General features: G+C 39.7%; 1 protein-coding gene across 7 annotated transcripts in view; it reads right to left on the reverse strand.

The window, feature by feature from the left end:
* DMD (dystrophin) overlaps window positions 1-13,757 on the reverse strand; it is a 6,960,831-nt gene that overhangs the window by 2,774,281 nt on the left and 4,172,793 nt on the right. For all 7 annotated transcript variants that reach the window (XM_069204753.1, XM_069204756.1, XM_069204758.1 and 4 more), the window contains one exon: window positions 4,014-4,122. In XM_069204753.1, the coding sequence (XP_069060854.1) occupies window positions 4,014-4,122 (109 nt within the window). The remainder of the gene's footprint in view (window positions 1-4,013; window positions 4,123-13,757) is intronic.

Raw genomic sequence — 13,757 nt, forward strand, 5'->3', positions numbered from 1 at the left:
AGAAGTGAAGGTTCTTTCAAAAATGATAAAGCACTAAACATTAAAGTCTAGGAGCAGAATCGTGCTGTCTTTTTAAAAGGATTCCGAACGAGGAGCTTAAATATTTGACTAACATATTTATGAGAATTCATTTTAAAACAGTAGATAGCAGCAGGGACAGATACTTCAATAACAGAAATGAAAAAAGTGATTGAAATACAGAAAAATTATAAATCAAACCTTCAATTTCAGTTTCGAGACAGAAATGTTCCTGGAATGAAATAGGAAATCAATCTTTCATTTTTGCCCTACGCTTTTTGGAATGGCAGTGCATTTTATTTTACTTATCTATCGGTTCATCTGCTGAAAAAATTGGCTTATAATTCATATTTTATAAACATAGACAATGCACATATATTTCATTCTTGAAGTTATGACATGTAACAAAGACCGACAGTACGCATGAAGGTAATTTAGAGAAGGACAGACGTCGTACGTGCGACCCTTGTACTTGAGCTTGTGACCTCTGGCAGGTTCCGTGCGAGGTCTACAAGAGAATCCCGCCGTGCTGAGTTAATCAGCACCCACACACGGGATTTGGCTGTCAGTTTTACATGTCTGATGGTTTCCATGCAAAAAGGACTGTTTTTTGTGCATTCGATTTCTGCCTTTAAGACGTTCAAAGTTTACATTGTCTAATTTTTTAAAATCTTGATTGATGTTTTCAACTAATTTGTATGGCTCATTCCATGATTGTTTTCATTAACAATAACATAGCTGCTTTTTTCAAAAGGTGTTTGTATAAAGCATGGAATTAAAACAGTATTTACTTTTATTTTCCACAAACAATATGCGGCGTGCTACACAAACTGGTTGCACAAAGTAATACAAACGGCCAGTTTTTACAGTTAAACCCGAGTCAATTCCAAATTCTTCACCTTTCTTAAGGCCGCATTATGATCAATGAGTAGAAAAAGCGATTCTCTCACCACGCCCCCAAATAAAAACGAATACTCTTCAACTGGGCATGGAGTGTGGCCAAGCAATTGAACGTATTCCCTTTCTCATTCCCATCTAACATCACGTAATCAGTTCTTGATGCAGATCATAGAAGACATAATAAGTCGAGTTCCAAGTTAGCATAGCTCCACATAGGCAGCCCAGAAATCTTGCTTCCCTAAGCCTTGTTTCCTTCCTTGATGATTAGAAATGCAGCGGAAGGATGGGAGTCTATAATGGGGATGTGAGCAGATGGAAAATCCCACAAAATGGTTCCTCATATTAGAGACAAAAAAGATTTTAACCACAGGAGAAACCTTTAAATATATTTAATATAGGTCATCTGAGATACTGCAAAACCAGTGCTTAATTTGTAAATAAAAACGTGCCAGTGCCCAAAGCCCTCCTCTTAAACACGCATCTGCTGCATTTAAAAGTGCGAGCACGGAATACTGAAGCAGCGTAATCCTGAACCATCTCGGACCTCTTCAATCCATTTAAAGACCCTTTCTGTACCCTTAGCTCACTCTGGCGTTTTCTCCTTTCTCCTATTGTGACGCTTTTTCGTTTTTCTCTTATGTGTCTTTTGCTCTCAGCAAATGCTTTAGGTAGAAGAATAAGCACCGGCCCTCAAAAATAAGTGCCGGTGCTCAGCACCGGAAACAATAAGCACAAATTAAGCACTGTGCAAAACAGGACATTTATCCATTTGCTCAAACTGTGTACAGGGATCACTGACACAATATCAGAGCCAACAATATTGTGTTAGAAAAATATTGTGTCCACAATATCATTTACAGAAATATTGTTTCCCTTTCCTTATAATGGTAAGTACAAATATTTTGTAAAAAAATATAGGTTCACACTAATATCGTACAAAATAGAAAAATATTGTTTATATATATATATATATATATATCTATATATATATATATATATATATATACTGGAAGATGCAGGATCACAAGAAAACAACAGCCAGCCAGGGCAATATATATTATATATATTCACTTACAAAACCAAAGGTTACAGGGACGTTATAGTTAGGCTCACATTTTAAATGTACAAAACTATAGAAATTCACCTGTTTTAGAGTTATCTCAAGTAACTATAACTCATGCCTTAAGATAACTATAACTCGTGCCCCCGCCATTAGAAGTAGAAGATTAATAATTCATGTAAATGTGTGTTCAAATGGTGATTTTAACTTTCTGGATTGTAATACGTATACCCATTTATATTCATGTATTTTGAATAAGATATTATGATGAACCTACACATAATTACGTTTATTCTTAATTTGTTGAGATATTAATTGAAAATGTCATGTATTTTGAATGTTCATTAAAGGATCATACTAAGTTAGCTCGACTAAAGGCCTGAAATGTTCTGTGTGTCTAACCTTCATTTTAGAGCTTGCTCACGTAACATTCTTTATTTGTGGGTGCACCCATCTGAGACTATAGTTGATGAGATAGTAGGATACAGGAGGTAGTTTTGGCAAGGACAAAGGGTGCGCTAATGAACTGAGAAGAAAGACTCCAATTTGTGTGCTGTGCTCCTAGAGGCTCTAAAGGTCATCCTGATGTTTTACTTGTGGGATGAGAACTTGAAGGGAGTTGCAAATTCCAATTGTTCACAGGAGATGGAAAACTACTGATGTTGATGACATGGATTCTCGAAGGTTTTGCAAGGTCTAAATTTGTATTATTTCATCTAAATAAGAGCAGAACCCTTTACCCTTTGGTGAGAGCAGATTCCCCAGAGACTTAGGGCCTGATTTAAGAAAAGATGCGCTGTACACAGTGTAGAGCCACTTTTCTTGCGACCCTTAGCAGCCCATAACGCCACCATGTGTACGCCGTATCTAAGATATGCTGCACCATGGCGGTAGTTAGGGGAACTGGAATCAATATTTTTGACGCTAGTCCCGAGCTTTGCAGGATTAGAGTAAAAAATGTTGACACTAAACCTGCAAAGCCTATAGAGGCCTATTCTAATCAATGGTGTGCCTCCTTTTATCACTTGCTCTGAGCAGGCTTTAAATGTGCCGGAATAAATGATGCAGAGAAATCTCTTGGCCCCTCTAATGGGGGATTGCCCCCTTTGCATATATTATGCCTGGCGCAGGCATAGTGTAGCGCAAAGGGTTACAAAGTGGTGTAATGCATGCATTGCAGCACTTTGTAAATTTAGCGGAGCAATTTTGGCCTCGTTGGGCCGCATCAGTGTAAAAAAAATTATGCTAATATGGCACAAGGAGGTGCTAGGAGCTCTTCAATCTGCCCTTTTGAGAGGTACAGTCCTCTCCATTCCTAATCTGGTTGAGTGGCTTTATGCTACGCACACTTCTCTAACAGAACCTCTACTGAGGTTTCTGCTATGCTGACGCTTTCCGATCATTTTTATTATTCCTTTATTTTTTTGAGCGATAATTAGGATTTGTTCTATAATTTAGCTGAGATATGTAGATTAAAATAGTTTTCAAATGATTAGGCAAGAAGACAGCGATATGTACAGTATTCTGACCACCAAATCCTATTTCTCATTTTCTGTATTGCTGCAACTGAGAGTCTTGCATGCCCTATGTTAATACAATTTAATTTGAAGGTTTACTTCACCTTGATTCTGTACATATATAGCATGTTTCAGAGACTCATTTACATAAGTTTGGCCTTAACTTTGTAATTCACCCCTAAACTTTAATCCCCGAGAGTTAATGTGTGACCAAATAGGTTATACTGTTAAGTAATTTGAAGTGTTAATTTTAACTCCTTTTACCCCTCTGAACTCCTAAGGTCAAAACGGGCCTGAGCGTCTCCACCTGTGATAACAAATGCAGTACATTTTAGGCAGTTTACAAATTACAGGTTTGAAATTAAATAATTCACAATAATATTGTGCAGTTAAAAATCAAGCTGTATTAAGCAATGTGAGGGAGTTGGACTACCCATTCCAACACAAATAAATAATTGCTTAACACATTAAATATATTGGCTGGGATAATTAAGTAAGTCTCCATTTGTTTCACTTACCCACACTGGTAGACATATAACTGGGAAGTTTTGCAGCTTGCTTTGCCTTTAACTCCAGGATTAAATAATGTATTGTGTGCCAGTCAGTATCCAAGTCATTCAGCTTTCTCTGTAATATAAAACAAAACATTTTTTTTCATGTGTGCACAGCTAATAAAAACATAGGCCCTGATTTAAGAGGGCCAACTATATAAGTTTCTCATGGCTTTAAAGAAGAAACTAACCATGGAATAAATATTTAGACAAAATTAGCAACTGGTGACAAAATCTGAATCTGTCATTTTTGGCCCTAATGGCTGGATTACAAATGTAACGTACCGTTACATCTGTTTGGCTCTTCTGGTCGCCGGAATAATAGTTATATTTGTATGTATTTGTATGTAATAGTAGGTTATGTATGTTGACTCCAATAACACACCAAAGCCAACAACTTAGCCGCAGCTTGTAATATTTATTTTTTATTCGTATACCATCCATAAAGAAATGTTTACAGTCTTATGAATAAAAAATGGGTGTGAAGGAAACCTATGTATTTTTTAAATGATCCCAAGTTACTGAGTTTATGAATAGTGGGAATTTACACATCTCTGAATTAGGGGTTATGAGATTCATTGGGCAATCTGTGAAAAGTGATCTTTCTTGCACACTAGTTGAATTGGAAGCTGATAATGGAGATACAATTGATTCATAACAACATTTCTACTATTCTGCATTCCCACACTGTAGGAAAGGGCTTATAAGCAGGTGGTGGTATGTACCTTCAGCTAGTAACAATACCACAATTACTAATCAAGGTTCAATCAAATTTCAAAACATTGATCCTTGTTCAACCTTTGGGAGCTTGGCAATGAGCAGTGAAGCCAATTTCAGAGGACAGGTAGTGTAAAGCATTCAATATCATCAAAACAGCATATAAGTAAAGGCCACAACACAATAAAAATCCAACTTAGAAAAATAGAGAATATTTTTTCTTTAAAATAACACCACAACAACAAAAATTCAATGTAGGGAATCGGAGATAGAATTTTTTTTTTAAAGAATATATACTGTAGTATAGCACTTAAAACCCTAAAACATCAACCAGGCTCTGTGGTTGCACTGGACCAGGCCAAATCTAAAAGTTCAAGCCGACAGAGATGGAGTGTGGACGGATACAGTCCCGGGTAGGTCCTGCTGAAGATTTCCCTTCTCAGAATTGTGCCAAGAGTCCCATGGTAAAACAGCTGGTGGGAGCAAGGAAATCGGTGCTGGTGGAGGTTCATGGGGTGCAAAGATCCACCACGGCTCGCAGATGGATGGACTGGAGCCTTGCAGTCACAAACGGTGATACTTGCTGTGTGAAGAGATGATCTTGAGGCCACTTGTGCTAATCCTTTGTGCAAGGAGCACGATTCCTGAGTGAACTGACTGGTTCTCAAAGAGCCCAAAAGCTTTAATTTAAGAGCACAGACAGCACTCCAAGTGCCCAAGACCAGAGAGGCACCTCTTGGACATCAGGAACTTGTTGCAGGCTGATCTAAGAGCCTTAGTCAGTTTTTTCTTGGTTCCCTTGGGATATAGGTTTCTTTTAGCACTGGCCAAGGGTTTAAACTCTGAATTGCCACTCAGGGGCTAAGGCTCCATCTTCCACAATGCACCTGTGCAGTCCAGGAAAATCCAGGGGTAGCTTTCCAGCTGGAGTGATCCTCTCCTTTGGCTTGCAGGTGACTTCTCCCAGCACTTTCATACTATTTTGATCAGGAAGTCCACAAAGATGCGTAGTTGAAATGCATTTGTTTGCTGTATTGAATGAATGAATACTTGAAAAATTAATTTTGACCAAGCGAGTGCCCATTATTTCCTTCTTCAAAAAAAAGAAATATATATATGTATATATATTTATATATATATATATATACATATATATATATTTTCACTGAAAAAACAGAGGTTACAGGGATGTTATAGTTAGGAACTAAAAAAAATTAAAAAACAAAGTAATGCACTTAAAACCAAAGGGTACAGGGGCGTGGTAGTGAGGCTCACATTTTAAAGTACCAAACCATAGAAGTTCTCCTGTTATAGTTAGATTATCGCAAGTAACTATAAATTTTGCCCTAAGATAACTATAACTCGTGGCCCATATGATACAGTGACATATTGAGAAATACAGGGACATAAAAGAGTGACTTTTGAGAGCTATGGCCTAGTTCAAACCTCACTAACACATTGTATCACCATCCAACATACAGGTACAAAGTTAACTCCAGCAGCTGCTGCACAGAATACATTTCAAGGTACTACATGGTTTTTATAGCATTGTTGTCTTTAGAACGTTGGTTAAGAGAATCAATCCACAACCTTCCCGATCTCAGTAAGATTACTCCTAGAAATGTGTAGGCTGTAGTTTTCTATGAAAATAGTAGCCTATATTTAAATTCAGTAGAGTTGGCTGGTATACTGCACAACTCTTATAACAACCACACACAAAACAACATGCTTGCAGACAAATTTAAAAGCAATTCACTATTCAAATTAAGTTCTGTTGGCTCTGTCAGTGCTTCTTTTGCTGGTGTAGCTTTTTAGAATTTCCAGTAGTGAATTGTAAATACATATAAATCAACTGTGTTGCACTGACATGATTCCATAATCTGATTTCCAGTGATGAAATGATTGCTAAAACTGGTAGAGTAAAGCTTTTCAGCCTCTGAGATGGATGCCATATTGCCTTGAACAGGATTGAAGCCCCCTACATGCCTTTGGTTTTTGAATAATAGAAATATCCACATTTCGTGACGTTTTTGAAAAGCAGCACATCCATAATGTCATCTCTGACTACACACTTTTGGACTAGACTGGTGTAGTGTATGGCTATATGTTTTAGTCACCCTGCCCCCAAACTAGATTACCTTTCACACAGACAATCCGCGTACATTCCTGCTTCTTTTACTTGTCTCCTTCCCCTTTCGTCCTTGTTTTTAGTGCCATCCTGTCACACCTCCTCCTCCGTCACATTACATGACATGTGCGTCAAAGCAAGATACACCTCGCAGGTTACATACACAAGACACCAAAACACTTCCCGTATATGACCACAGCATATTCAAGACACCATGTACTCCTCCATGGTGTAGCATGTTTCCCAACTGATAATGCCATGTTAATTCCTACATTTCAGTAGAATACTCCATGACATTATTCCCATCACTGATAAATGCAGTACTCTCGCTTCATGGTGATATAGAGGTAAACATGTAAGCATAACCTCTTTGAATACATGAAGTGAATTGGTGAACATGCTTTATCAATACTTTATTAATGGACATAAAATATGCATTTGGATATTTAAGTCCCTGTAATAAGTTGCAGAACCTTTGTTGCTAGCTGGAAAGACTTTTCCAACTCATATACATGGTTCAGTACATTAATAAACACAGTTTTGTGGGAGCAAACACTGTGATTTTGTAAATCACAGTGTTTGGGACCACAAAGGCACTTTATAAAAGAACCTCTAACAAAAAAGATGAGAATGTATTTGTCATTCTGTCAGTTTATTAATTCACTGCAAGTGGAAATGTTGTTAAGCTCATGGCCAGAGATTATATTTGCGGTTATGACATCTACGCCATTCACCCTTTAGACAATACTAACATTAAAAGTGACTGAGTGCAATTATACAACATAAGACTATGCAGATTTAAATGCCATATGCATATTATCCTAATATTGTTGTTAACTTGAATAGGAGGTGTGTGGCTTTCTGTGATTTTGTGATTTACAAGGTAGCAGGAGAGTACTCAACTTTTGTGACCAATCAAAGTGGTTCTGGTTTTTGACAAGCTTACACAAAGGTAGTACTACATGGTACTTTACATTTCAACAGTTCTAGAAAGCACTTCACAATATATTTCCTCTGAAAGTCTCTTAAGCACATTATTAGAAATTGGTGATACTAATGACTGGCTAGAGATAGAAGAAAAGATAAAGGCTCAACTCTATACAAGAGCCTCCACAACTTGCACTTTCAGTTATTCCCAAACACTTGTACTCATAAAACTTCATTTTTATCTGATTAAACCCATTATGTGCTATAACCTTCTGGTGCCCACTCAAAAGGCAGCACTGAGAAATCTTGACCTCACCAAATATTTAATGATAAAACATTTGTACATAAGCAGGAAATCTAGTATCAGAAAAAACATCAGGATGAGATGACTACATAAAATACAATAAATCTGATATCTGAAACCATGGTTATAACCACACATACTAACAAAGCCACCCAGAGTCACACAGTTACCATGATCCATGAGGCCTCCTACTGGAACACACAGTGAAAAGTTTCTGGGTGGGGTCCTACTGGTCATCACAAACAATCCACAGCTAGAATCACAATGCATGATTCACAATCCATTGTGCAGCATGACTGCAATAGATATTTCCACACATGAACCTATTTTATTTACTGAATATGCCATCTTTGCCTTTCAACACCTGCCATCCTATATCAAAGGAACTATGGTAAAACAAGCAATCCCAACCCATTTCACAGATAATTGAACTCTTAATCTCTTCATATTTTAATTTTATGTTACATAAATCCAGAAATGTACTTAAAAAACAAGAGGTAAAACTATAGCCAGGCCTGGGAATAATATCTTACTTTACATTTAAAGGTCCATTGAAAACAACCAAATGTTAAAGTGACTTTATAGTTAGGTGCAAATGTCAAACCACAAAGTTTTAAACTAAAATAAATACTGAAAACCACCAGTTTCTACAAAATGAAGTAACTATAACTTGTGTCCTTTCCATGCACTGCTTATGACCTCATGTATTACATCACTCATGACATATTCTCTGACATCACGGATAACATCACTGATTATATCTGAAATGACATCACTAATCACTTATCATTACTTCAGTTAGCTATAACTGATGGATTTCAATTTTTGTAGTTTAAAACGTTACATTTAACCAACATTTTCACCTTACTATAATGTCACTTGAACCTTCGTTTTTTACAGTATTTTATAGTTCCTTTTTGGCGCAAGTTATAGTTACATGAAATAACTTGAATTATAACTGCTGAATTTCTCTGGTGTGAAGTAAATTCAGAACCTAACTGTAACGTCCTTGTAACCTTTGTTTTTTTAAGTGAAAATATATACAAATTTCTGAAAATGAATAAACAAAAGTATAATCACCAACAAAAAAGTGAGAGAAAACTAAACAGACAACAATTCGGAACTGTGTATATGATAAACGATGCTTGACAGTGGTGAGTCCTAATTAGAGGAATACCAAATAGGTTATATCTTGATTGGAATTTTATAATTACTATATTGCATATCACCAGAAATACGGCCCCAGTGGGCAATCTACAATTAATAAGAGGGGTTAGCACATACTAATTTAAACTATCATTAACACAGTAAACTAAGCAATGAATGAGAGAAATTGAAAAAGAGGGGGGTCCCTTAGTTATAAGTAATAATATGTATCAAAGGTTAATCCAATGTAATGTCATTATAACATATGTAACAAAATATAATAATAGTGAAGGGAACCCCGCCTATCCCTTTCTCAACTGATTCCATGAAAAGCTGGAGACTCTATATGAGAAGAGGCTCAAATATAGCCAGGACGCCCACGTTTCCTGTAATCCCACTCCACTGGACATCAAGAAAGATGATCACACTCCATCCATCTGTAATTCTTTATCCTTATTCAGAACTGTAGGCTATATGGTCTGTAGGTCCAGGATATAGTTAAACTCCAGTTGTCTCACTTGTTTTATCCTGTTGCCATCACACATGTTTTTGCATATCCTGTCAACTCACAAAAAAATACATGTGGGGACATTGTATAGATAGACTTGCACAAAATGTCTCATACGAGAGGCGGCATTTTGGACCCTGGGGGACTCCCTGTTGGCTGGAGCAGGGGGAGTTGCCGGGCTGGAAGTGCAATTCACTTCTCCCGCAGTGCGGGATACGAGAGGCGGCATTTTGGACCCTGGGGGACTTCCTGTTGGCTGGAGCAGGGGGAGTCGCCAGGCCGGAAGCGCGTATAGCGCATTTCACTTCTCCCACGGCACGGGATACAAGAGGTGGCATTTTCGACCCTGAGGGACTCGCTGTTGGCTGGAGGAGGAGGAGGGAGGGCCCGTCTTGTGCCTGTCATCGACCGTCAGAGGCTGGGCTGGGCAACCCCCCCTTTCATCTTTCTGTGAATGGTGAGTTTTGTGTTTATTATTATATTTTACCAGTGCCTGGAGACCATTTGGCTGAGAGACTGTGTTTTTATTTGTGACTTCTGCTGCCTCGTCTAGTGAGGGGCCATCGTTTGGAAAAAGGGCCAGTTAACTGGAGCTATGAGTGGTTGTGGTGGTGGCAGGCAGGGTAGCGTAGACTCCTATCTTGCTAGAGCTGTTGGGGTTGTGACTAAGGAAATTGATCTGGCGGAGAGCAGGCTATCTATGGAGATGGAGGATTGGCGTCATGTCTCAGGAGATAGTGATCCCACTGAGGGCTTGGTGGAGGAGGTGGCCCATCCTGGGGGAGACCAATGTGTTGTTTCAGAGCCCGACCATGTTGAGAAAATAGGGGATTCCGGTGACCCAGGGCATTCGAGAAGAAATAAAAGGCTCTTGTTGCCCTCTTCCCTAGCTTGCCCCTTGGACAAGTGTAGCCCTTCCCCAAGGAAGAAAAAGATACTAAAGAAAACGGTGCCCAAAATGAAAGCATCTCTTTCGGATAACTCCAAGGAGCTGTATAGTGGCCCTGAAACTTGCGAATTTATGGATTGCGATGCAACCAATTTATTGTTAAAAATTAAGGAGATGATCAAGGGTAATCTGTCTCCTGTTGTGGCGAAACTATCGGCCATAGAAAAAGCAGTTTCTCAGCTATGTGAATTAAGAAGCCAAGGGAGCCAATTTATGGGGGGACGCGAGGCCCCGAACGGTCTGTCTCAACCAAGTGAGGAGGCGTTTCTGCAGGAAGAAGATGCTGGGATTTTGGGGGAAATGCCTCAGCAACTGGATAATCCAGCATATTTTGGGGGCCAAGGCGCTTGTGCTCAGACTGCGTTGGTTTCAATTACCGCCACACCAATGGGTGGGGGGGCTGTGATTGGATCCAGCTGCAGCAGGCAACCTGACTATGAATCTGTGGCAGCTGGGGGGGGTTTGGCAACAAAAAATGGAAAGATGGAAAGTATAATCAGAACCCGCTGAATAACCCGCTGAATAAAAGGTCTTCGTTGGTCTGTCTGGAACTCCCCCTGGCATGTGCCCCTTATGTGGTGGTGTTGACAAATGTCCCTGTTTTGGCCCCTGGGGTAAATGAATCTATGGCCCAATTAAAAAATAAAACTGGCTATTGGCTGAGTAAAAACTGCGATTTTTCATGTAAGGATCTCAAGGACATTTTGTTTGTTAGAAGAATTGACTGGGTTGGGCCTAAAAAAGGGAGGGGAATGAGGATTGTGTTATTATAAATGTTAGAAATTCTGGCCTGGCACAACGGCTTCTCTTCACATATAGCCCAGCTTTTCCAAGAGTAGGAACAATTGGTATGGCCCCCCGGGTTACTTTTACAATCATATGCGACTGGGTGCTGAGTCCTCTCCTGAATTTGGCAGGATTCCCCCCCCTAGGCCGGGAATGCCCTGCGGCCAACCAGCAGGAGAGCTGATAACAATATAAACTCTGACTTGGAAGGGGTTGGACTGACAATGTACCACGACTTTGACTGCGCTGGAGGGGGTGAATCCGCAGTGTGATCTTATTTCTTGGAATATTGCGGGGTATGATGCCAAGTTATCTGACCAGGCTTGGGTTATGTGTGTAGCTAATTATGATATTATTATGCTCCAGGAAACCTGGTCAGATGGGCTGGCTGCTTGGGATGGGTATGATAGATTTGCAATCCCAGCTGTACAGTCCCTTGGAGGTCGCTCGAAGGGTGGCCTGGCTACCCTAATCCGCTTTTCTAAGATAGTGGCTGCTTTTCAAACTGTAACCACCAGGTTATATTGCCTGTATGGGTAATTTTTCCTACCAATTTTTATGTTTTGTTGGTAAATTTTTATAATGCTGTCTGGGATGGGGATTGTCAAATTGGGGCCCTCTTCTCCGTTCTTCAGGTGTTGAAGTGTAGAATGGAGGAGGTGGGGCTGGAATTCTGTGCCACTGTGTCGGGAGATTTTAATGCCAAGTTGGGTCGACTTAGTACAGTGGTAAATCCCTTCGAGTATGATTGTGTGGATTACTCAGCGGATGATGTTCAGGATTCCAGAGGCAGGGTTCTGATTAAGGAACTTAGGAAGATGGGCATTCTGAATTTCTGTGACACTGAAGTAGTAGATATTCATCAGCTCTCAACTTTTGTGGGTAGAGGGTCTGGCACCACAATTGACTATAATGTTTTGTCTCCACTATTGAAAGATCTGATGATTGGAGGAGAGGTGCTTGGGGAATGAATAAGTGATCATAACCTGCTTACAGTGTGCGTTAAACTCCCAGTTGAAGTTTTGGCAGCCAATCTGAGCTCTTCAGATCGCTGCACGAGCCCTTATTACTCGCAAAGTCATAGGGGAGGATCTGCAGACCTAGATATACAAATTTGGATTTCCTTTAATTTCTCTTAAACGTATGAACCGATTTACACCAAATAACAAAAAGCATCATCGGCAAACAGAAAGCTACCATTCTGCCTATTTTGGTGTAATTCCATCCAGCGGTTCGGGTTGTGGTTGTGTTCAAAACTCCTACAGGAATTACCATAGGAAATGTGTGTGTTTTGACCCCCCCCTCCCTTTTTCTCGGCTCCCGCTTGACAGAGCACCCTAAAACTTTCTGTGTTTAACAAGAATCATTGGCATACTTCTTTGGGAAATTTTTGTGAAGATTCATCAATTGGCGCCAAAGATATAGGCAAGTCAAAGAACGCTTTTTCCATGGAAACATGGTCCTAACTTTAACTAATATTTTATTACCATAGGTAAGGCCAGGCCCTGCGTCTGACCCCTGCAGCTAGGCAAACCCCTTTGTGGCCAAGCCCTGTGTCCAATCTCCCGATGGGCAGCTTAACCCCTGCCACACACAGCCTTCAACTGTTTGCGGCAACCAACCAAAGACACTCAAATCCAATCCAGGGAGACACTCATGGGAGCTATCATGGCCCCCTGTGCTCCTGTGGGACTACAGCAGGTGTACAGGGGGGCTCGTTGGCCTCTGCAGGATACATGTGGAATTGTGAAAATAAAAAAATAAAGATTTTTTTTTTACAAGATCCAGGGGTCAGGGAAATCCTACAGTGCAGCTCAGCCAAATACGTTTTAGTGTGTGGTACAACAGAAAAACAGATGTTTTGAGTTAACCTCTTACATCCAACCAACAAGTACCCAATGAAGGCAAAATTGTGGAAGGATAATGACAATGGTTCAAGCCAGTCACAGTATGGTGCATCGAGGAAACAAAATAAAGAATAAACAAAGTGCACATTAGCTTAATGTATTGGTGGGATGATGGGGTAGAAAAGGAAAGGACGAAGAAACCTTAGGAGATTAGCCATGAGGGAGAATTGTAAGGACAAGGACCAGTGGTAAAAGCATGAGGTAGGGAGCTTTGAGGTAGCAAAAAGCAAAATGTTATGGAAGGAGTTGAAGTGGAACTAAATAGGTGACGAGGATAGAGAGAGACAAAATGATAGAAAGCGGCACCATGGAAATTCAAGTGAAGGAAGTGGAAGAGTG

This window comes from Pleurodeles waltl, chromosome 8, assembly GCF_031143425.1.
Source record: "Pleurodeles waltl isolate 20211129_DDA chromosome 8, aPleWal1.hap1.20221129, whole genome shotgun sequence".
NCBI lineage: Eukaryota > Metazoa > Chordata > Amphibia > Caudata > Salamandridae > Pleurodeles > Pleurodeles waltl.